Genomic DNA, 24,227 nt, shown 5'->3' on the forward strand with positions numbered 1-24,227 from the left:
ATAATGCATAGTGCAATAAAGGAAGTCGAGCAAAATATTTCCTCGTGAAGTCAGCAAAACACTTTGTGCAACCATGTACAACTATGGTTTACACATCACACTACTGCACATGCTTGTTATAGGTATATGTTATGCATTTGGTTCCCCCTCAATGAGAATACATTGTTCTTTCTTTATCATTTGCTGAAACAATAACAAAACTGGCAAGCCTGTACGGAACGTCCAGCATAGCTATAGTGATATCTGGAAGAGCAGCTTTTCTATAAACCCTTTAAAAACTCTATTTTGATAACTGCTACAAGCTAACTTGCTGGGCACCTATTATGCTATATATCATTTTTTTTTTCGTAGTAGGAAGGCATCCACCATGCCACTCTTGATCATTCTTCAGAAAAGTGTTGTACCCACCACACCCTTGCAAGGAATCATTTGTATTTCTTCAATGCTATGGCTGATGACAATGAAGAATTATGCGTGTCTTTTGTAATGAGTTGAAACATTTGATGACCCTCTTTTATGTAAGTCGCATTGTGTCATGCGTGTTTGTTCCTTTGCTCTTATAAAATGCTTTATTACACATATTATTAACATAATTTTGTACCCAATGTGAAGCCTATCTAGGGTCAGTCTGCAAAGAACTTTCGAGCACCTGCGTGGCTCAGTGGTAGAATACTGGGCTGGCATGCAGGGATCCCGAGTTGAAATTCCCTATGGTACTTGGTATTTTTTTAGCTTTTTTTTTCTCACTTCAAACGACAGTAATTACAAACACTTGTGAACAACAACAGCGTCAAAAATTACCTTTTTGTGATCTCATTACAGCTTTCACTGTAAAGTGAAATCGTCTCAATACCTTAACAAGTTAAATGCAATGCAGCTTGCAGGGAATAAAATATAAGCACAGTTTTCTTTATGTACAAAGTTTATACATGCTTCAGATACGCAGACACACAGTCTAAAAGTCCATTGCACAGATACAATATTTCTTCAGACAAGTATTCGAAACTTAGTTTCCAGCTGTGCCACAACAGTGGTGCTTTCAAGGAGGGCCATGAGAAGTTCTGTTTTACGACACACTGTTCTGCATTCACAATGGCTTATCATCTACATGTCATTCATAAGTTTATCTCGTACATTTCTCATTTAGGTATTAATGAAACGCAGGAGTGCTTTGCTTAGCCACATCCTGAACAAGGTAGAGTACATATCACGATTCACATGTTTCTGCAAGGAGTGCAGTGTTTTTTCTCACAAGAAGTGCATCAAGGCCATTTTACAAAAACAATGCCACAGTCAAAAAGACAGGCCAGAAAATTGACTGGGCTGCATTTAACAATGAATCATTCCACACCGAAAGAATGGCTATAGCACTGACCACATTCCAAACACATGCTCACAAGTTCTATAGATAAAAATCGTGCATTTTTAGCATTCCGTTGCATCTCTGAGACAACGAGCAACAATAGAAGTGTACTTTCCAGTTTAATCACCAACAACTGAAGTCACCAAACTTTCCAGTCACTGCTTTCACTTTTTTCGCTGGTGCTTCAGCTTCCGCAGGTTCACTCACTGCCTTGGCAGTTTCAGCTGGATCGATGTATTTTCCAACTCCTTTGTGGAACTCCTTGAGGACCCTCTTAGCTTTCAGATTTTTTTCCATTTGCTCGCTGCCGTCCTGCTTCTTCTTCGCTTCCTCCTCTTCTCTCTTCTTCTTCAACTCCTCATTGACTTCCTCGAACGGATCCACGAAAACCACAGCCTTAATAATCACAATGTCTTCGATGGGACGGTCCTTATTGTCCGTCTCGACAGCCTCGATCACATTCAGCGCCTCCAGCCCACCGACCAGTTTTCCAAACACGGTGTGCTTTGAGTCGAGATGCCGACACGACCGGTAGGTTACGAAGAACTGCGATTTGTTCATGTTAGGCCCTTCATTTGCCATGCTCAGCATGCCTCTGCCTTGGTGGACGAGATTAGGCTTAAACTCGTCCTTGAATGGCTTTCCCCACAAAGATTCCCCACCTTTGCCCGTTCCCGTGGGGTCCCCGCCCTGTATCATGAAGTGGCGTATGGACCGATGGAACTTGGTGTTGTCGTAGTAACCCTTCTTGCAGAGTCCCACGAAGTTCTCGCACGTTTTGGGCACCGCATCGCAGTACAGCTCGAAGTTGAGGTTTCCGTGCGTCGTCTGGAGCTGGACGTAGCCCTTCTTCTTCACCATCGAGTAACGCACGACATCGTCGGCAAGGACGGCCGGCTCGTGGGCGGTCGCGACTTCCATGACGGTGGACGTGAAGGAAGCCGCCACGGCACCCGTCGAGTAGTGCGCGGCGTTGAACTTGTCGGCTTTCTTGACGACCTTCTCGGTCTTTTCAGCGGGAGGTTTGTACTCCTTGTCCAAGGTGTCCAGGATGGTGCGTGTCTCGGCGTTCATCTTTCTCAGGGTGTACTTGGGGTCCGACTTCATCCTCTCTTCTTCGGGATCGATTACCTTGAGGTTGTGCTTGAGGTGGTGAAAGCGCGAGAGGTTGAACTTCTCCAGGTCACTAGGGTCCTGCAGCGTGATGATGTCCTGCCTTGTGAACGGTTCGTCCGTAAGAAGGTCCTTGAAGTTCTTCGCGCGAAGGTTCAACTGGTCGACGGCGTCATAGGAGAAGACGTTTCCGGTCGTCTTGATGGCTACGATGTGGGTGTTCTCGTTGAAGACCTTGTACAGGACGGGGCAGTGGTACTTGCCGTCGGCGTTCTTGGCGAAGTTCAGTCGTATCAGCTTTTTGGCGTCGATCGGCTTTCCGCTGGCGGGGTCGATGCCGTATTTCTTGATGAACGGGACGATGTTCATGATGTCGTAGATTATCCCTTCCGGGGTGCATAGCGGGTGCTCGAAGGGCTGTAGCGAAAGCGCACAGTGGTCGAACGGCAGTCGCTTGAATTCGGAGCCTTCAGCCTGTCGTGTCGCGTTGGGACGTCGGCCGCCGTAGATGGTCGACCACTCGGTGGTCGTGAGGTAAAGCTTGTCCTTCTGATGCTGTCGCTTACCCATCTCGTCGCTTTGGTTGTCTCACGCTTTACGATAACGCGTGGTGCGAAACGTCGTACACTCACACGCAAACAGAAATCGAGATTGGAAACAGCGGAAAGTTGTCGCGTCGAAATTCACCCATGCAAGCGGCCATGACATTGATGTCGCTTTGCCTGTTGCTGCCACTTTGGCTACGCGCGAACGAAAAGGTTTGTTTCGGTTTGTTTGAAGTTGTCTTTCGCTAGCACTACGAAAATAAATAAACAAACCAACTGCACTACATTAAGGGGTGTAATGTAACCATTAACTTGGTGCACTGTTGGGTGATGCACATGCAGTATATACACGCAGTGACCGAGCAGACGTCCTATTACAAGCGCTGCTGAGCGTTGTGCCAGTTGTCCTAGCTACTTGAAAATAAGTTTGAGCCATTCACTAATGATTGTGATGAAACCAGCGAACTGGCACGAAACAACTGAGTAGGTAAGTCTTGCTTGCTTGTTTAACACCGCATTCACGACAAATGGGAATACCTGAGACACGTCATGACCAAGTACCCTCCTTGGTCTTGACTGTGCTTTACTTTCCTATGTCTAGATTTATACAGAAAAATACCAAAATGCATAGAAAAATTATGAATTGTCACTTGTATACCTCTTTCGCAGTTTGAACTGAAGTATCAAACCAATGGCTTGACAACCTTAGTATCTAAGTGGCACACATCAAGGCACAGCAGCATAGAATGGAATGGACGTTTTTGTTTTCTTCAGGCCACATTTCATACAGAGTTGGTGATAAACAGAACTTTGGTGACGCCATATCTATTCAACGAAAATCTCAAGACCATATTAAAACTCCAGTGCTCTAATGACCTACAACATAGATTGGGATTCTACCTAACAGCTTCCCAGAAGCTTCTCTTTAGATGCCTGGGATAATATTAGCAACCATGAGAAATGCATAGATGCAAAACTTTATTGAAAATTCTCATCAAGTTTGGTAGGTTTGCCAATAGTCCAGTTCTGCAAATTGCATTTACTGCAGCCATTTGTTCAGTGTGTCAACAAGTGTCGATGAGACAGCATCTTCCAGATGCTGCATGTATTGCATAGCATGTTAAATATTCAAGCCTTGGGGTGAATTTTCACCACAAAGACAAGAATGGCAAAATGGAGAGTTGTTATATTTGTTACAAGAATGATTCAGCATTAAAGGCAGCACAAGAACGCAGACAGAAAACACAAGCGCTTTATTTTCAAAATCTCAATAAGGTCACCTTATTCCAGAATCTATAGGCAGATTCCCAACACATTTCCAGCCATGTCTTTGTATCGTGTGTTTTGCCAATTTCCCTCATCGCGCGGTCCACATGTCAGAACAGAACTAGTATGTGTCCAAAAGGGGCCGTGTACCTGCAGTTTCAGCACAACTCTACCCACCGTCCTAGCTTAGTCACAACTGCCATCACATCTGAATCAGCTGAAACCTGTACAAACGCAAATCTGAACACATCTGCACAACGTATCAAATACAAATAAAACCAGCACAATATGTCCGTGTGAACAGTCTTTGTGCACAAGCTTCTTCATCAAAACTTCACAGAGAAAAAAACAGCCTTCGCAGAACGCATTTGAAATTAATTTATTGACATGCCATGACAATATGTCTTGGATAGAAAGAGTTTACGTAGAAGCTATGTCATTATACAAATATTGTGGAAGAACCACCTCTCTTTTTTATTCTAGAAAATAAATTATTTATGGACAGGTAAGTTTCACGGAGTTGCATGTCAGTTCCGTGAGAAGTTGTCATCTCACAGTACTAAGAGAGTGAGCGAACAAAGAGGAGCACCCCTTGGCGAGCCAAGGATCTTGGGCCACAGGATCCCTGCAGTCGTTGATAATCGCCCTTCTGTGTACACGTGGAAAATGCACAAACTTGAAGTGCCGACACTCAGTGCATAGAGCGGAGACGTTACCAGCGATGTGTTCATTTTGGCGATCACCCCAGTCGTCATGTAGAGTGAATGAGGCCTTGGCAAGCTTGCGAGGGCCAAGGAGCAATGCATTATCGAGCGACTGTCGAGCGTTTGAAAAACTATTTGAAAAAATATAGTTCTTGTGCGTTGTTGAGCGCTCTTTGAGAGACACTTTGAAAAACGGAGGCACCTAAGGACGACCACGTCCGCGTTGTCAGTTCTTCCCGGAATCCTCTTTTAGCGTCACCGTCCTGTTAAACACAATCTAAGGAGAAAACAAAGGGCATGGCTAAGCAAACAGTATGCATTTATTCAAACAAGCCGTGAAACTCCTAGCCTGCCGATAGTGTAACGATACTTCTTGAACACTGATATTATGGTGCTTCAATATTTTGCAGTATTTGTCCTAGGGTTATTAGAGGGCTTGCAACATTTGTTGAACAAAGAAAACCAGGGGTAACTCGGCAGTAAATCTGAGAAAAATGTTAATGTTAGGTTTAATGACCTCTGCTTACCTTGACACTCAAGACTAGACAGTTCTGGTAATATGCAAGCTAAGATAACCTACTGATAATAACTAGACCAGCGGTCACCGTGCTTAGCAGAAGTGTTAGGTTTCAAGAAGTAATTCTCTGCCTTTTCATTCAATGCAATATCTACTATGGACTGCAGGCTTTACTCGATAGTAGACACCAATAAAGCACAGAATACAGTCATGAACAATATAAAAGGAAACACCAAAATCGCCTTCAAGAGACCACAGAAGTTAAATGCAGTTTCCATACCCCAAAATATTTATAACACTAACAATTCAAGAGGAAAGATACATTTACAGCAAATAAATACGTCACACTTGTATCAACACATCACGAGTAATCGTGATGTGTTCCTCTCGGTGTTCCTCTACAAAGTGCTCACGACAGAGCGTGACACCTCAATGAAATCTCACCTTTTCTGGTGTAGTGTCCTGGTCGACGCAGAAGTATCCAAGGCGCTCAAACTGGAACTTGTCCAAGACAGAACAACTAGCCAGTGACTTGTCGATTAGCGAGTCACTGCAGATTGTCATGGCATCCTGGAAGTAGCAAGTGCAACATTAATCCTTCGAGGCTCGTTCCCTAATTGACTTCCGGAGCTCTACGTGTCGAAAACTATGATCTGATTATGGGACTGGCAACAGTCTTTTGATCACTGTCAGTGATGATAACCAGCAATCTTCATCGACAACACTGATGGTGGTTGGAACTGTCAGTCACGTTCACCAGTGACCATTACTAGCAACACTAACAACGACCACCGTCACTGATGGGCCTCACGCTGATGCTGATGCCCATCAGTGACATTGATATCATATAATAATTGTAGGTGTTCAGAGTTCAAAAACCACAAATAAATATGAAAAATGACGTAGTGGAAGGCTCCGGAAATCTGGTCCACCTGGGATTCTCTATTGTGCACTAAAATCTAGGTACACAGGCCTCAAAAGTTTTCACCTCCATAAAAAATGCGGCCACTGTAGCAAGATTCGACTCCCAACCTGCAGGTCAGCCATCAGTGACAGTGATTGGCGTTAAATCAGTGCTTTAAGAATTGTGGTGATTAGCTACTGAGGCTAATAATGAAGATGCATATTATTCTTTGTCAATAAAGAAGCACTCGGTCAGAGACTCACTCGATTGACGTCGTTGAGAAAGCCACCGACTGCTTCACTTGTGTCTTCTGGGTTCTTGTGGAAGAACCTTAAAATGTCATAAAAAAACATTTTAAACACACAACTTGACATAATCAACAAACTAACCAAGAATAACACCTAGCAACTTGTGCTAAAGCCAGATCTCGAACCTTCCACAATATATCAGTGAAAAAAACGTTTATGCGATTTTTCACATCCATCTTTGATGCTTGCAGTGTGGTCTGGCAACAGTAGGGAGGTAATTCTCTAGTATTAAACACTCAGTAGGCAATTCCATTGACAATACAGGAGTCGGAAGAATCTCTCTCCATTCACTTTGCAGAGGAGTTGCTTTTCAACCACAATACCGTCTTCATAGAATGACTACAGTAGACTCTCAGCAAATGTAAGTCTGTTAAATGGAACTGCTGCTTAAATGGAACAAGACCTTTGACAAAAGATTGCTTTCGTTTTTGCATTCCGCACCCCTGGTCGTCTCTCAGTAAATTGAACATCCGTTAAATGGAACATGTATTCCTGGTCCCTTCAAATACCATTTAACAAAGTCTACTAAATCTACTATTTTATATGCCATAACTACAACTTGCAGACATAAAATTACCTCACTGTACAAAAGGTAAATAGTTTACAACCACATTTTCAATATGCAAAGCACTAGGCTTTGGTCACGAGTGAAATGCATGTGCTGTAGCCACTGTTTACAAAGACTCGTAGCTCTGATAGCTCAGCGACAAACAGGTTCTGATCTAAATGTTTTTCATGAAATATACATGCCACAATTTGCAATGTAAGAGCATGAAACATGATAAAGTGTGCTTAATTAATTCCCGGATTGGAATAGTGCAACAACGAAGCACAAAAAATACTTGACAACACGAGCACTGGCTGACAACTAATTGCTTTATTTAAACGAAACAAAGAAAAAAAAAGCAAGGAAGTTAGAACAAAGCATGCACATGCAACTTCTTCACGTGACAAAAGACTCCACCTGTAGCATCATTACGTCTTCTACTAGTATGCCAATCAAGTAACGCAATCAACGGTGCATTTACGCATGCATAACCATTGATTGTGTTACTTGATTGTGAGCTGACGTACTTGGAGAAGACATAACGATGCTAGAAGTGTAGTTTTGTCACGTGCATAGTTTGCGCGCACACGTTTTGTCCCCCCTTTCTTCCGTTTTTTTTTTTTGTTTCGCTTAAATAAAGCAAGCAGTTGTTCATCAGCGCTCGTGTTTTCAAGCTTTTATTTGTGCTTTGTGTTTGCACTGCTCCAATATGAATGCAAACCAACTAGCCCAACCCTGCCTTTTGATGTATTTTCCGGATGCATACCAATATCATTCTTTCACGCACAATACATGCTTTTTTTTCCCTCAAATGCGAGGTGTAAGAGAAGCTTTTGTAACCATCATAGCTGATATGTATAAAATGGAATAAAGAAATTTGCTTCATCTGCAGTTTTAACACAGCAGTACTACAGCATTTAAATGGCATGAGGTCGAACAACAACAACAACAAAAAAAAACACTCACAGCCGGTCGTACAGCCGCACTTCACATTTGACGGGCTTGGAGACCCAGTGGATGAACGCGCGGGGCTTCTCGATGTCTTCAGATTTTTGGCACGTAACTTCCAACTCTTGAACGTTACCGGCAGCATCCTGCATGAGGGCCAACATGATGCAGAGAAAAGAGACCATGGGAAGAAGAATCACGTGACAATTCAGAACGCATGTTATTAAATATATATGTGTAAAAAAAACAGTAATACCAAAATAGGCCCTCATCACCTTCTATTCACAATCGTAAGCAAAACATTTATAAATTCGTAAACTGCAAAGAAGAAATATTTACTCGCAAATTATGTTTTACTTGTAAACATATGTTTACATGTAAACTGCAATGTTTGCAGTTGACAAGCAAACATTAGGAGTGTGCGAGTATTTGAAATTTCGAATACTTTTTTAATAGTTTTTGCTATTCTATTACTACTCCAAACTATTCGAACTTCCCGAAGACAAACACTGTCAATGTCCCATTAAAAGTGGCCCCTTCAGACTTTCAATAAGCTTCACCTCATCACATTCTCGTATTGCGGCAAAGCTGCCTTTCAAGCTCCAAGAATAAGGTGGTTGCAACACGGAGATCAGAGATGTGACAGAATTTGAGGCTCAATGCTATTTTGAACCAACAATTTGGGCAGTAAGTTCGGAAAATTGGACGTCAAAGATTCTTGGCAGGCAAAATTTCAGATGTTCTTAAGAGATGTGGAACTTAGGCCTTCAAATGAGTACATCCTTTCCTGCCACATAAGTTGGGCTTCCACAGAAAGCTGAGGAAATAGCATCTGTGCCTCTCACATGCAAAATGTTGTCAGCAACACTTTGGTCGCCCCAAATCACATTCAGAACTACAATTCAGCCTATGAAACATTTTCATAGGCTGAAAAAATTCAGCCTATAAGACAACTATGAAAGACCTCCCCGCCAGCACTTCATCAACCCAGCAAAAAGAAATACTTTCGGGTTGTTATCTCATAAGAATATGCTTAGGAATCCTCTCCAGCATTTTTTCTGCATCTTTGCTTTGAAGTATTGGAAAAATATTCCATAAATATTAGAAAAATATTCGATTCAATTCGCACTCACACTTTAATATTCGAACTTGTCTTGCACCTAAAGTTTTGCTATTTGCACAGCTCTAGTAAACATACATTCTTTCCTTCTACTTTGGCAAAAATATGAAGACTTTGCAGAATAGGGGCGGAAATGTGGCTTATTTGACTGCAATACGATTTCAGCCACCACAAGAATAGCACAATACACAATGCATACAGGTCGACACTTATTTCAAACTGTTCATGTTGCGATACCATTTTTTTTTTCAGTGTCGTAGGCATGTCAGAATGTTTGATAACGGGAGATGTTGCACTGTTGAATTAAGCCAAGAGCAAGTTTTGAGCGTACCTTCTCGAGAATTTTTGATAGCAATTAAGTATGCTTGAGCTTCGCTTTCAAGAGTGAAGCATGATACCACAATTGGACCCCATTTGCGCTGCCTTCTCATTCACTAGCTAGGCTTCAATTCTTATTGGACACCTCAACCATGCCATGAACGTCTACGTGTTGTAGTTTACACGTATCTCGAAGGAGTACGGACACTAGCATGGGTCCGGCCTTAGCGAGCCGCAGGGCACGCGTTAACCGTGGCCATGGCGAGAACACAGTACTGCTCAAGGTCGCAACACTTTAGCGTCTGTGGCAACACCAAACGCAGTACAGCCCGTTGCAAAGGTGCGACGGGAAAGCAAACGGGCTTTTTCACGCCACGGGCGTAAAAGTACTACACAGGGTGCCAGGAGCATGTCTTCGTGGTAAAGCTCATTCACGGAAACACCGGGACCAAGGCCCGGTTGCTCGAGCGAGGGCAAAGGCGCTCGCGTTGGCTTCGGAGGGAGACAAGTCGGCGTAGCTTGGCCATGCACTAGGACACCATACCACCCTTCGGCCGAGCGTACGCAGAGGGGCAACAAAAGGTGAGCGTTCGCCTCGGGCGCGAGGCGCCGTCAGCGAAATCCGACGGGCTCCGAGCGACGGGAGTCGACGGACGGAAAAGATTGCATGGCTCACCGTCAGCTGCCCCAGAGAGTATCTCACCCGCTTCCAACACACGCACGCAAAACCTCTTAGGAGACTCCGCGCGCGGCGCCACAGTCAACATCTGCTACCGGGTGAGGGGGTTAAACGTCACTCCGCTCTCCCAGCGTAGCAGGCAGCAAAGGAGGGCAGACATGTCGGGACATGAGAACGGCAGAAAAGGCGGCAAAGCCCATGCAAGGGCAGCGGGCTAGCCTCAATTTCCACAGTGTAACATTTAAACTATCCCAAAACGCCTTCTGCAAGTGAAGTTGCAGAGTGCCCAATAAACGTTCTAAGGCAACACCCGCACTTCTGTAGCTGCATGCGTTGTTGATGCTGTTGCTGATGATATTGATTAATTATACCTGAAGCACTTTGTAATGGCGGGGCCTTTAAACCACCCATTCGTTGTATAATTTATGCGATGTGAAGCCCCGTGCAATCTACCCTTCTACTGCGCAATACTGCATGAGTTAACCAAAGACCTTGCATCATATAACACCTGCATAGGTATCGCCCCTCCCAAACAGTCGAGTTTCAAGCAGTGGGGCGACTGCGATAAAACACCTACTTGCCACACAGAAGGCCTGAACACTGCATCCATCTTGATTACTATTCACTCACAAACAATGCCGCCAATGCCAACACCAGAATTTCTGTGAAACGAGCTTTTTAGTGGTACCGCGCTAAAGCACAAACAAACTCAAACTAACGCAGTCTTCTCCCTCCACTGACCTTGATGACTTTGCTGATTGAGATGACCAGCCCGGTGTGCCGAAGGCCGACTGACTGGTTGAGCGTGAGGCGGCGGAACGACTTGTCGGCAGTCTCCCGAAAGTCAGACACCTCGATGTAGACCACACTGGCTAAAGTAACTGTGTGTGAACCTCGCTCGGGTGAGGCCGGGAAGTCGGGCACCGTGACCGGCACTTCGACGTTCTGACCGTGTGGGAAATTTGTGATGGTCACCTTCATTGGCTCCACCACGCACATTACCCTGCACAATAGGGCAACGACATGACAAAGCACGCACATTTTGTAAGCTATATTTCATGATTGAGGAGTGTAGCAGCTGATGTAAACTCTTTTATGTAACTGAGCGACATCGTAAATGCCAGTATGTTTACAATGAACTAAAACTCAACCTGGAATTAAGTTCCTAAAGTTTGGTTTATTCTTTACATGTGTTCAACGTTCCTGTGCTAGCAGTTTGCAGCGATTACAATGCTTGATTCTCATAGATTTCATGAGCTAATATGCAGTGTGCTGGGGTATTCTTAAAGAGACAAAAACTTATAGAGAAGTAGCCTAGCAACTGACGGCCACTAGAAAGTTATGTTCATATTCACAGAAAACTACTATGCTTCGATTTGATCTACGTTAACAATTTAATTAAAAAATAGTTTTTAATCTGACAACAAAGTAGATACTTTGCTAACACTGTTTGAACTTTTGGTGACAATAATGCTAAAATCTATGATTTTTCGTGCACACAAATTTTTGAAGGAGTTTGTTTTGCTATGTTTCGAAACAAAGGTAGCATATTATTCTGAATTTTGCTTCTGTTTCTATGAAACTAGGCTCATTGTTTGAAGAGTACTTCAACACTCATTATTTTAGTTTTTCAAAAAGTTTGCAGTAAGCACACACACTTGATCATTGACAGTTTAGCTTTGGTAGCACCCCCAAAGCATTACCGGAGTATCATAGGAGAAGAGAGCATGCTTAACAACTGTTCTGGAGCAATTTTACAGGCATTATAAAACGTATGTAGAATTCTACACTAGGGTTATATGACATCTTAGAGTGAAACAAGACCACTTAATAGCCTAGGTACCACAACAATTTAGGACTGTTTTGCAACCTCCCACTAACCTGTATTCTTAAAGCAGCATTATTATCGCATAACACATGACACAACATTTATAATATTGTGCAGTGAACAAATATTTATAAAATTTACGGGAAATTTAGAAGTTAATCCACGTAGTCTAAAGCTACGACCCACCTAGGTGCGGTCAGGTTTAGAGAATCCCTGACGCAGGCCTCCAGCAGCTGAGGATCCACAGCCGACAGGGACCCTGTCAAACCGAGCTGTAAAGTAAAAAAAAAAAAAAAATTGCTGGAGACACAGAACCAAGCAAGAACAATGGATGACATAAACGTGCCTTTCTGGATATCCATGGTTCACTTGGTCCTTATGAGGTACGTAAAACTGTTGCCTTAAATTATACCTTATTTTTTTTCTCATTACTCACACAGAGCATACATTAAATTCACAGTTAAAATTTGAGGTGTGCACTATATATGAAATTTGGTGCACATATTGGCTTCATGGCATTGTTCCAGAGTAATGCAAGGAAGACAGCTTCATAGCAATAGGCAGGAATTTCATTTTTTTCCCCCCTTTTGCATGTCATCAGAAGTATGGGTTATATATACAGGAGTCGGTTATAAAACACAGTACATTTTATTTTATGCTTCAGCCTTCTAAACATCGACACTGCAGTACTGGTTGCATCATACACATGCAGACAAGTGACGCACCGTTTGTCACATTGGGCACGGCCCTTAAATAATGTGGTTATGCTAAGCCATGTCTTACCTTTGCACAGAAGTTATTGATGGCATCAGGGGGAAACCCGCGCCTCCTTAGTGCTGTCAGTGTATACAGCCGAGGGTCGTCCCAATCCCTGGAGAAGAATTATTGAAACAATATAAATGTGATCTGAAAGGCACAAAAAACAGTGTCAAGCATAGTTGAGCATTCGCTCGCAGTACATGCGCGACGACGGAAAGATTCCTCAATACCGGCATCTCATTATTGGGCAGCTACAGTAAACCTAAGAACTCGGAGGGACCAGGACAATCATGCTAACAGGAGTTTGGCTTATCAGAAGGACATGAGAAGCACATGGTCCGATTAAGCTACCGCGTTCTAGTGTTAGAGAGAAGCTCAAGCGTCCTCGAAGTTTTTTTTTAGAAAAGTTCTGCAATGTCGACGACACGCACCTGACGATGCCCTGCTCGATGAGCTTGGCGATCTTGCGCTTGGAGACGACGGTGTAGTTGAGGTTGAGCCGTCCATACTCCCACTGCACGGGGCAGTAGACGTCAACGGCGTTGCAGAGCCAGTAGTACGAGGAGCGGCGCGACTGGAACTCCTTGGTGCACAGCGAGTGGGTGATGTGCTCGAGCGAGTCGCACAGGCAGTGGGTGAAGTCGTATGTCGGATAGATGCACCACTTGTCGCCCGTGCGCGGATGCGGCACGAAGCGCACCCGGTACGCCACGGGGTCTTGTTTGCCTTCCTCCAGGGTCACCTTCATCCGCAGCGTGGCCTCGCCCTCGTTGAACTTGCCCTTGCGCATGTCCTGTAAAACGGCAACAACGGAGGATTGCATTGTAATCTGTATTCAAATTCCAAGCACGACAGAACTTCAGTATTGCTTAATAGGTTACCAAAGCTGTATTTAATGGGCCATAAGAAGAGGAATTGCATAAAATGGGCATACATGACAAGCGGCCAAGTAAAAACTCGCAACAGTCTATCATACTCAAGAAACAGGTTTATTTACTGGTTATATGCTCAATTAAAAAGTATTCGAATGCATTGAAATCCGTAAATCAAAACAAGACTTGGGAAATAAGAAAAAAGACAAAGAGGTTGGTAGAAATCATTAAAAAGAGGTTGACTGAAGATGATGCTGCTGTGTAGTGGACAGCCAACATAAGAAATACAGTAAAACCCGGATATATCGAACTCTCAAAAAACGCCTGTCAGTTCGATGTAGCACATAATTCAATATTAGCCTGCTAAAAAATTGGATGTCATAAATTCACGTATAATTCATAAAAGCACTTTATTGATGAAGCTAGCTTAGTTGCGATTGAAATAGTCCTCCACTTTCTTTCTGTTTTAACAACTTCACTGCCTCCGACAGCACGCATTTCTAAACATGGTCTGAAGAGTCAGAGCAGGTGAGGCCACAACCTCCCACATTTGTGCAGAAGCGCCCGAAGCACCTCTAAAGATGTCAGCAAAGGAATCTCATTGTTTTGGTCATTGTGCCCGCTTTCACTTGTACTCGATACAATGTCGGCGATGTAGTCTTCGTTTTCAAGCTCACCCGAGGTCGCGACGTTCAGGTCGCAGACCGAAAGCACCGAGAGCCACAGCAGCAACAACAACCATTGATCAATTTCCCGCCATTAGCTCCGAAGTTGAAGACGTTTTCGGTTCAACTACGCCCCACTAGATGGCACCACCTGCCCAGTGTAACTACGCGATAAGCCTGTTATACCTCGGTGGTGCAGGCTGAGGCATTTAATTTATGTTGTTTTTTAAGCCCCAATATACGTTCTGTAACTACGCGCAAATTGGATTTTTTAATCACTCGTCCCATTCCCCATTGTAACGTCCAGCGGTTCTTTTTTCCATAAATCAAACAGAAACGAACAAGGAGAACTTCATTGTGTCTTTTGATGCACAGAAGGTTCTTTATTTAATGCAGCTAGATCGATTAGAGCGGTCCGTTTTATGTCATCGGGATCATTTCGAAAATGCTCTACTGCGGCGCATGTGTTCTTGTGAACTTACCTTAATTTTTCGGTAAGTAGGGCACTGTTGTTCATAATATTGTCATTTTAGATGTATTCATACATTAAGCTTTCACTCTGACGTAAATTGTTATTTGACTTTAGTGTCCCTCCAACGGCAAAAGACCAATTTTGCCGCTTGACGCTAGCCATCACAAAAGCACATCACAAAAGCACAACGAACAAAAAATGCAGGTAGATAACTCGTACAAGCCACAGGCTCGCACGACGAGGGTAAAAAAGGCCTTGATTGGCTGTCTCAGGAAACGCTGCGAGCAGGTGAAGACCGTTTTTTGCAGGGGGGGGGGGGGGGGAGGGGGAGGTGAGGGCGGCTCGACTGACGCTGCGCGGTCACAATAGGAAGAGAAGGTCATGTGCTGCCAGGTTTAACCACTTTTGGAGTGAGTGGTGGAAAAAAGCGCCAGTTTCTTCGCAGCTATGAGAGAAAGCCAAGGGAGTAGCAGCTATTGTTCGACGTAACCGTAATTTTCGCTATATATTCTCATTGATACTATACCGTGTTCAGAAGCTGTTCAATATACAGGATAATTTGATGCGAATGTGTTCGATATGTGGTTGGATTTTACTCTACTAGCTAAGAAAAGCCTTTAATTGAAACAACAATTGACTCATGAGTTTCAGTAATCAAAGTTATCATCATTATCATACCCATTACAGAAGGTAAGTAAAAGGGGCCCAAAATGACACCATATTCAGAAACCGTACCTTTAAACTAACACGATCCCCCCCCCCCCCAAAAAAAAAGATACCTTCCAAATCGCTACTCACCTTTGATTATTAATGTTCCTGATCAGGTTTCATCCCAAAAATAAATGCCTGGGCTTGCTCACAACGAAATGCAATCAGACTAATATCGCTGAGTAACACTGGAGGCGAGAATGACATCCAAAAGAAAACATGTGCTTAGAAGTGCCCGCTACATGGAACAAAACACTTGCCTCGAACAACCGGAGATTCTGTTCGATGGTGCGATCCCGGTAAGGCGATGGTGGTGGGTTGAATCCCTTGAGCTCCTCCGCTGTCTGGTGACAGACGTAGGCCAGTCCGCGCTCTATCAATCGCACAGCCAGAACGTAGAGGTCATCGAAGTAGTCGGACGCATGGGTCACCTTGTATGGTTCATATCCTGCAAGCATTCTTCTTTTTTACCTCCCGATCGTCTTCAGACCAATTCAGCCGGAACAAGTCACAGTGAGTGAGTGTGCTTTTACATTTAAGGGGGGACGTGGCAAGTAAAACTAATTTTTTTATTAATGTACTGTTTGTGATGAAATTTGGTGTGTGTATGTGGATGATTGTGAGGATTCCAAATATGAAAACCGTTTTCAAATACCTCTTGTACTTTTTGAGTTACAAGCATAATTACACTAATTAATGCTCTTCACACTTAAAGAGATAATTATTGCTAAATGAAATTATTTTTTCATATTACTATGTTCCCAAAGCATCAACTTGTGCAAAGAAGCTATTAGTTGATTTTTCTAGTTCTTGTAACCATAAATAAAATTTCCAAAACATGGATGTTGTTTTGCGCACACATCGCAGTAATTATAAAATGTGTTCTAAAAATTTTAAATGATGAGTAAGAAGACAGATAAAGCTTTATTGCACTGCTAAAGGCCTCCTGAGCCTAGTGCAAAAAACGGAACGACTCTATCAGTCTTTGTTAGAAAATGACAGATGTTCTAGCGAAGGCACATAGGCGAAAATCAAGAGTTGAGAAAACTGACTTTGAAAGTTCACTCTTGTTTAGAAGTTCACAACATGCCTAAAACACTCAGAATCCTCCTGGGCAGTAATCCTGAGATGCTGTGGCCTTGGCCTCTGTAGAGCGCAACCCAGTTTTGCGCTTCTTTGTCGTGGAACAATGCGCCTTTTGAGCCCTCTTTACCCTTTTGGCATCCTTTTCGGCTGCTCGCCGCAAAGAGCAGTCTCCTGGATTGAAGCCCAGTTGAGCAGTGATCTCTTGCAGCGCACTCTTGCAGCCACCATTGAAACGGCAGACTGCATCTGCAACTGCACTTTCCACACTTCGAAGGGAGGCGAACTGGCTCTTGGACTGGAGTGACCAAATGAGGCTGTTCATACTCTCCACAGCGTTCTGGGTTTTTCCCTGCGCACACCTTTCAAGGAGCTCTTTGTTCGAGAGGCGCTTGTAGATTGGCAGCAGTGCCACTCGCACGTGAGGGGGCAGTTTATGTTTGTGAGGCGGCAGCGGCTCTCCCTTGGCCAATGCCTGATTGTGCGGGCACCAGGAGTCAGTCCCACTTGGGCACAGGTCGTGGTGTGGATCCTGGTCTGTGGATGTTACATGGTAATAAGTGGCCATGATGGCCCTCTCCATGCCAGGAACATCGTTGGGGTGGCTCTTAATGGCTCAGCCATAATAATTCGTCAACTTCTTTATCAGGCCCTGCGTCAGCCGGCCTTTGCCACCCATGCTCAGTCCTCGGCCTTTGGATTTGTGCTCATCAAGAAGGTTGCGCAAGGAAGTGCCCATTCTTTTTTTCACATGGTTCACACACTCCTGTTTCTTAATCACCATGTAGCTATACACCTTGTCTTGCGTGAGGGCAAGGTACGTACGGCTGTCACCGTCGCAGAGCACATTGATGTATCGAAGCTTGTACTTGGTAAACGATCTTTCAAACATGATCCTAGCTGCTTCTACTTCCATTTGGCCTGCATTAGCATCGGTGTTCTTTTGGCACTGTGGCTTGTGTTTCTCAAGCCACTCCTCATAGTTGTCGTCACCAGGCTTGGGGCCAACAGCACAGCCTTGGCAGTAGTTGGACAGGACACAGTGGTCCAAGACCAAGCCTGTGTACAGCTCGATTACACAGCCCACGCCAATATGACTTCTGTGCCCCCTCGTCATCCACGTGCCGTCGTAAATGACGTCAATGTTGCCTGGCACTCCTCCTAGGTCCTTGTAAATGTCATGCACCTTCTGTGCACTTTCTGCTTCAATGCGGGTGGCAGCTGATGTGGTGGCAGGGTGGCTGTACTTCCTTTGCAGTCTCTGGTAGGACTTGTGGTGCAGTGCTCGATGCGAAATGTCCATCGCAGAAAAAATGTCATTTATGGCAGATTGTTTTCTGCCAACTGACTGCACAGCCCTCAAAGCACGCACGTTTACCTCAAAGGGGTTCGTTTTTTGTTGCCCGGAGCACCTCGGGGACGACCACGCACTGTTCACTATGCCACAATTGTCACAAAAAAGTTCCATCCTCGCCGCGAGTCCAAGGCAGTGCGTAGTCTCGAGGCGTATCGACCCTTCGTCGCACTTGTTGCACTTCACTGACGAAAGCAGACCGTTCAGCATCTTCTTATTTACAATGAAGAATGTGGAGTCCTTACCGCCGTCATTTTCGTCGCAGCCTTCGTTCAGAAGCTCGAGCTTCCGCTTTGAAGCGGACTTCGATGCTACGGCATCCAAAACATCCCGCCTTGTCTGCGCCCGCTGCGCGATTTCTTCACTGCTCGGAATCTGGGCCGAAACTCGCGATAGAATGTTCGACGCGCGCACGCCCGGAGTTGCAACGGCTGCCGACGCGGTGCCACCGCAATCGGGTTCGCGAGAGCGTCCATCACGGTCGACGGCATCCGGCGGTCTGACATACGACGATGTGGCACCTTCCACACTCTCGGCCTCACAACAATCAGCGAAGGGTCTGAGTAGAGGCTCCGTGACGCTTGAAGAGCATGCTCCGTCCGGAACTGCGACTGGGACGGCAGCCGCAGTCGTCTGCCCTTTGTTCCAAGCTTTCCGACGCTTGCCGTACTTGTGGACGCTCCGGAACTTTTTTTGCGGCAACATAGCACCGCAGTATGAGCAAGCACTCAGAAGAGACCACCGATGTAAACAAAGTTTCGTAAAAAAAGCACGCGAACTATCACAAAAACAGCAAACTAGCAAAAAACGAAGCGCACGCCGGATGATATTTTATAAGTGGTTATAACAGAAGAAAAGAAAAGAAAGGTGCCGACCCGTAACTGTCTCTCCTTACAAGGACACCTCAACAGGTCAGCACAGGAATGGGATATGGGGAATAAAAGATATAGGGAGGGAAAGATTGGAAAAGAGAGAAAAAAAAAAGAAAGGCGAGGGTCATTCGTTCTGCTTTCGCAACGGACTCACAAGCCCCCACGCGCCATGCACAGCTGACTAGGAAGGCTCCCAAGGGCCGGAGAGGTATCGTCATCGAGAGGAGGACAACGGTTTGATTGGCGCGTCGTACAAAGCGCGTGAAGCACTCGCCGAAGCGCGTAATCTCTGTACGGAAAACACTGTACGGAAAACCGTAGCACTCACTAATACGAGTCCAGTGGACATCGATGGGGAGGCACTAATGTTCTTTCAGTTCACAAGCGCTCAAATAGCGCAGAAGTCCTCAGGAAGGTGAGGAGGGCAGCTTGCGCGCGCTTCACCAGGCATGCGTGCGCACGGGGAAAAAGAATCACATCAACAGTGCTGGTGCAGAGTCCCAGTTTGCTGTAAGCATCGAATAGTGATCTGCGCGCGTCCGAATACTCCTCACACTAGAAGATAATGTGATGGAGTGTTTCGGGCTGTGGGCAATGACGGCAGTTTGGGTCTCCACGTCCCGACTGTCTGTGAACCCGTTCCGCCGTGCGGTAGCAGCCGATGCGCAGGCGGAGAAGGAGGGCACGCTCCTCTCTCGAAAATCCTGTTTTCGGGAGTGGGCGTGGTGGCTGCCCTGCCGCAACTCGTGGGTCCGGGTGGCGAGCGGTGACAGAGCACCGTGTGCGAAGCCTTGCTACGTCGAATGTGCTCACCGCTGTAGTCACAGGGGTTCCCGGAGAGTGTGCTTCTTTGGCCAGCTCGTCGGCCACTTCGTTGCCGGATATTCCAACGTGCGCTGGTATCCATTGCAGCACAAGATCACATCCTAGGTCCTGCACTGCTTCGAGCTTTCGCGCGATGCGCGTGGCAACCGGAGGTCTGCGGGCGTCCTGCGCGAGTAGTTGGAGAGCAGCACGTGAGTCCGAGAGAACTGCAGCCGACGGAGCTCTCAGTTGAATGAGGGCATCGGCGGCGAGGTCAAGCGCGGCGAGTTCGGCTATCGTCGACGATGCCTCGCAGGCGAGGCGGCACTGATTGTGAAGCTCCAGCGAAGGCACCACACACGCAGCCGCGGCACACCCGTCGTTCAACACTGAACCGTCAGTAAAAACGAGGAGTCGTCCCGCGAGTTCGTCAAAAGTGGCAGCAGTTTCGTGCCGAAGTGCACACACTGGCGTCGTCCGCTTGCTTGCCACTCCCGGTAACTGTGTCCGAATCTTGAGAGGGCGATGGTGGCAGGGCGGGGCACTATAGTCATTCACATCCGGTGAGCTCGGGATGAGGGCGTAGAATGCCGCAGCGCATTGCCCCATTCGTGAGTGCGGAAGTGAGGAGAGCCAGAATACCAGCTGCTGTCCGTGGCGCGAGCGTTTCATACGCTCTATGTGATTTAGCGCTCGAAGATCGGCCCGGAGTGACAGTGGCATGTCTCCCGCCTCAGCAAGTGTTGGGCCGATTTGAGATGATCTGGGCAAGCTGAAAAACTGGCGAATCGCGATACGATGCGCTGCGTCCAGTGTCTCCCAGTTGGAACGCGTAAGCGCTGCGAGAGGAAGGCCGTACAAAATGCGCGCCGCAGCCATTCCGTTGTAGATGCGGAGAGCTAGGGACGGTGTGCATCCATTGCCGCGAGCAAGGAGCGCTCGAGCGGCGGAGGCGACCCTTCGCGCGTTTCGAAGCTGGTCGCTGACCGCTGGTGACCAGTTGAGGCGTTGGTCCAGCTGCACTCCGAGGTAGGTCACTCGCCTCTTCCAAGGGATGGGGATCGTTTGGAGAGTGAACTTCGGTGTGTGGTGCTGGGCGCCATAACTGGGGTGCAGCAGCATCGCCTCCGTCTTCGCCGGTGAAAGCGTCATCCCCCTGCCTGTGATGAACGCGTCAATAGAATCCAGGACGGTTTGGACACTGGTGCGAATACACCGGCCACTGGGCACAGGTCCCGTCGCGAACACCGCAATGTCGTCCGCGTAGACCGCCACGCGCACATCACAGGGAAGAGCACGGGGGATGTAATCGTCGATGTCAGCCAGGGCGAGATTGAACAAGAAGGGGCTGAGTACACTGCCCTGCGGAACACCGACACTCACGGGACGCGGCTCACTAAGGACTCCACCGACGCGCACACGCATGGTTCTGCCGCCGAGGAAGGAAGCGATGTACGTGAAGAGGAGACCGGTCACTCCGAGATCGCGCACCGCGTTCAAGATGGTGGGGTGTGGCAGGGAGTCGAATGCCGCCTTGATGTCTAACAGGATGAGGTACCCGGCCTCTCCTTTGTGCTGTGCCTCCTCTAGCGTTGCGATGAAGTCCGCAAGGGCGTCGGCAGTAGCACGCGAACGGCGGAAGCCACACTGCGAAGGCGAGAAAACATCCAGTGCCTCGGCAATCCATTCAAGTCTCCTCAGTGCCATGGCCTCGAAGAGCTTGCCCGCTGCAGAGGTAAGGGAAACAGGGCGATAGGACGCTGGCTCCGAGGCGGGTTTGCCCTTCTTGAGCACGGGGATGACGATGGCTTCGCGCCACTCTTGCGGCACTATCCCCGTGCGCCACACGTCATTGTAGGCGGCCAAGAGCACTGGGTGCTGGGACTGATCGATGTTGCGAAGCATCTGGTATGTCACGCCGTCAGCGCCTGGCGCTGAGCGCCGTTTGCGCGACGCCAAAGCCAGGCGCAACTCCCCGAGAGTGAAATCCTCAGTGCATAAAGCACGTACTTGATTGCGCATGCTGGTGGTGAGGAAAAAGCGGCGAGGTTTGTACCACTCTCGGCGATGGTGCAGCGGGAGTTGGGGAACCTCGGGCAAGCTTTCAGGAGCGCTGAGACAGAGGGTGTCAGCCAGTAGCTCGGCCAGTTGCTGGTAAGTGATACAATGTGCAACAGCAATGGCGAGAGCTGGGAAACGTAACTCAACGGGGCAGAGGACGGCACTGAATATCCTCCACGCACACGCGGAGCGTCGCGGGTCGTCCAGCGTGACGCATAGACTGCCCCAGGAGCGGTCGCGTCTTTGCCGTGCGTGTCGGCGACACACGGCGTCAAGGCGATTATACAGTGTCCAGTGCTCCTTGCGGTCAGTTTTAGTCGCACGGCGCTGGAGCCTCCGGCGAGCCGCGCGTAAATTAAGAAGTTTTATGTCCGGAGCTGGTGTTCCCACTGGCACTGTGCACTTGCGCGAGGCCGCTTCGACGCAGCGGGCGACGTGCGAGAAGTAGGCGACACCGGAAGGTGGGGAGGCAGCCGAAAGTTGCCGAAAACGTGGCCAGTCAGTGACAGTGTATGTGCGCGTGCCCGCGCGGCGCCGATCAAGTGGCTCTAGGTGGAGGGGGTAATGATCTGAGCCCCACGTGCCTGCCTCCCTCTTCCATTCGTACCGGCAATGGTCACTCACAAGTGAGAGGTCTATGGCACTGCTTTTTACGCCGCGACGGACGAAAGTCGGACAGCCCGTATTTATAATAAGCAGGCCTGTCGCAGCAATGGCATCCAACAGGTCTCTGCCTCTGCAGTCTATGTGGTCACTCCCCCAAGCCGTATGGTGCGAGTTGAAGTCTCCACAGATCACACAGTCACCTTGTAGGCGTCGCACCAAACGGGTCACAAATGTCGTGTCCCACCTGTGGACAGGATGGACATAAACACACGCCACTGCCGTGTCGCACTGCCCGAGGCGCACTTTAACCGCCACACATTCAACCTCACTGCACAAGGTGTCGGAAACATCAACAGTGCAATGTGAGAGTCCATTGCGCACGTAGATGGAGGCGTAAGAGCGGGCGGGAGGATGTGTGGGGTCGCAGCACACATCTAAGTCGCAATCGCGCACTTGACACCTCGCTGTACAGTGGTAGCTCGAGTAACCAGTGAGTCTACATTCGCTTCCGCGTACATAAGCCTCCTGTAGTGCGACGATGTCGTACTCGTTGAGCAGCAAGTACTCAGCGAGCTCACTGTGACGGCGGCGCAAAGAACGACAGTTCCACTGAAGGATGCGCGGCCGCCGTGCACAGTTTTTACTCGCCATGCTGTGTCAGAGCTTGTTGCGTAGCCAGCGCTGCTATGCAGAGCGGGCGAACCGGACAGTCGCGAGGGAGGAAGTCCAACGCGGCACGAACTGCGGCCGCGAGCACCGAGATCGCCGAGGAGTTCTCTGGAGCGGTGGTGGTGTTCGTTGATGCATCAGCAGTAGAGCCACCAGCGGCCGCCGCATATGAAAACCCTTCTCGAGTGGCAGATTTGTGTGCCATGGGGTTGTTCTTGCGAACAACTGCAAAGGCCTCGCGGCGTGTCATGGGGCGGGCCGATTGCGCGCGGACCTCTAGTAGCTGACGCTCTTGTTGCCAGCGAGGACAGCGGGGTTCTGTGGCCAGATGGGTGGCGCCACAGAATATGCAGCGCGGGCGCTGCGCGGTGCAATCGGCACGCGGATGTGGCCCGCCACAACGCACACAACGTTCGTGTGCTGTGCAGGTGATGTCCGTGTGGCCGTAGCGACCGCACCGTTCGCACTGCACAGGACGAGGGCGGCGAGCACGAACCGGGCGTCGTTGTTTGTAAAGTTCGATGTCCTGTGGAGGTTTACGTCCAGAGAACATGATCACGACATTGCGTCCGGATCGCGTGCATTGCAGTACAGGGAGCTGCGATGCGATGTTGTCGCGTAGTTCCTCCTCAGTGAGTGCTGGGTCGACATTGTGGATTATTCCACTGCAGGTGTTGGTTGACGCCTGCCTGGCACGCACGGGAATCTCGCAGATGTCGGAAACTGCGAGGAGGGGCGCGAGCGGTGCTCCCGCGGCAACGTCGACAGCGATAACATTGCGGCCGAAGTTAATTCGCACGCGGTGTGCCCCCTCAACTGCCGCTAGTTGTGCGGAGATTGCCTCTTGTGTCGCAGACCGAAAGGAGGTTTTCCTGGCGGTTGGCCTGTAGAGGACGGTCTCCAGCTGGGAAGTAGACCCAGGTCTCGCAGGTAGCTGAGTGGGTGGGGTACATTTTTGGGTTGAAACCGCAGGTTTTTGTACCCCCTGGTTCTTCTGCCGTGTGTTGGTAGTAGGAACCTGTGGTTCGCAGAGTTTGGTGCCGTTTGGAGCCCCTGTGGATGGCAGTGAGGGAAATGGCTCCTCGGGCGGCCCCAGCACACAGCTGTTGCGATCAAGGGGGCGCGGCTGCGTTTCTCGAGAT

The 24,227-nt window shown here is 47.7% G+C and overlaps 2 protein-coding genes across 2 annotated transcripts in view; both read right to left on the reverse strand.

The window, feature by feature from the left end:
* Window positions 1-888: 888 nt before the first annotated feature.
* On the reverse strand, window positions 889-3,185 carry LOC119163715 (RING-type E3 ubiquitin-protein ligase PPIL2). Its single transcript, XM_037415778.2, has one exon. It carries the CDS (start codon window positions 3,044-3,046, stop codon window positions 1,487-1,489), a length of 1,560 nt encoding a protein of 519 aa, XP_037271675.2. The 5' UTR covers window positions 3,047-3,185; the 3' UTR covers window positions 889-1,486.
* Window positions 3,186-4,647: 1,462 nt separating this feature from the next.
* Window positions 4,648-24,227, reverse strand: part of GlnRS (Glutaminyl-tRNA synthetase) — a 33,620-nt gene continuing 14,040 nt past the window's right edge. The window contains exons 8-16 of the mRNA XM_037415779.2: window positions 15,897-16,084; window positions 13,351-13,712; window positions 12,944-13,031; window positions 12,347-12,432; window positions 11,074-11,335; window positions 8,234-8,361; window positions 6,676-6,742; window positions 5,953-6,078; window positions 4,648-5,268 (exon numbers count right to left, since the gene is read on the reverse strand). Coding sequence (XP_037271676.2) covers window positions 5,218-5,268; window positions 5,953-6,078; window positions 6,676-6,742; window positions 8,234-8,361; window positions 11,074-11,335; window positions 12,347-12,432; window positions 12,944-13,031; window positions 13,351-13,712; window positions 15,897-16,084 — 1,358 coding nt within the window. The 3' untranslated portion in view covers window positions 4,648-5,217. The remainder of the gene's footprint in view (window positions 5,269-5,952; window positions 6,079-6,675; window positions 6,743-8,233; window positions 8,362-11,073; window positions 11,336-12,346; window positions 12,433-12,943; window positions 13,032-13,350; window positions 13,713-15,896; window positions 16,085-24,227) is intronic.

Source organism: Rhipicephalus microplus, chromosome 9 (genome assembly GCF_043290135.1).
Source record: "Rhipicephalus microplus isolate Deutch F79 chromosome 9, USDA_Rmic, whole genome shotgun sequence".
Taxonomy (NCBI): domain Eukaryota; kingdom Metazoa; phylum Arthropoda; class Arachnida; order Ixodida; family Ixodidae; genus Rhipicephalus; species Rhipicephalus microplus.

Coding starts and splice junctions, on each gene's coding strand:
- LOC119163715 (XM_037415778.2), bottom strand. CDS start 3,046: ATGGGTAAGCGACAGCATCAGAAGGACAAGCTTTACCTCACGACCACC.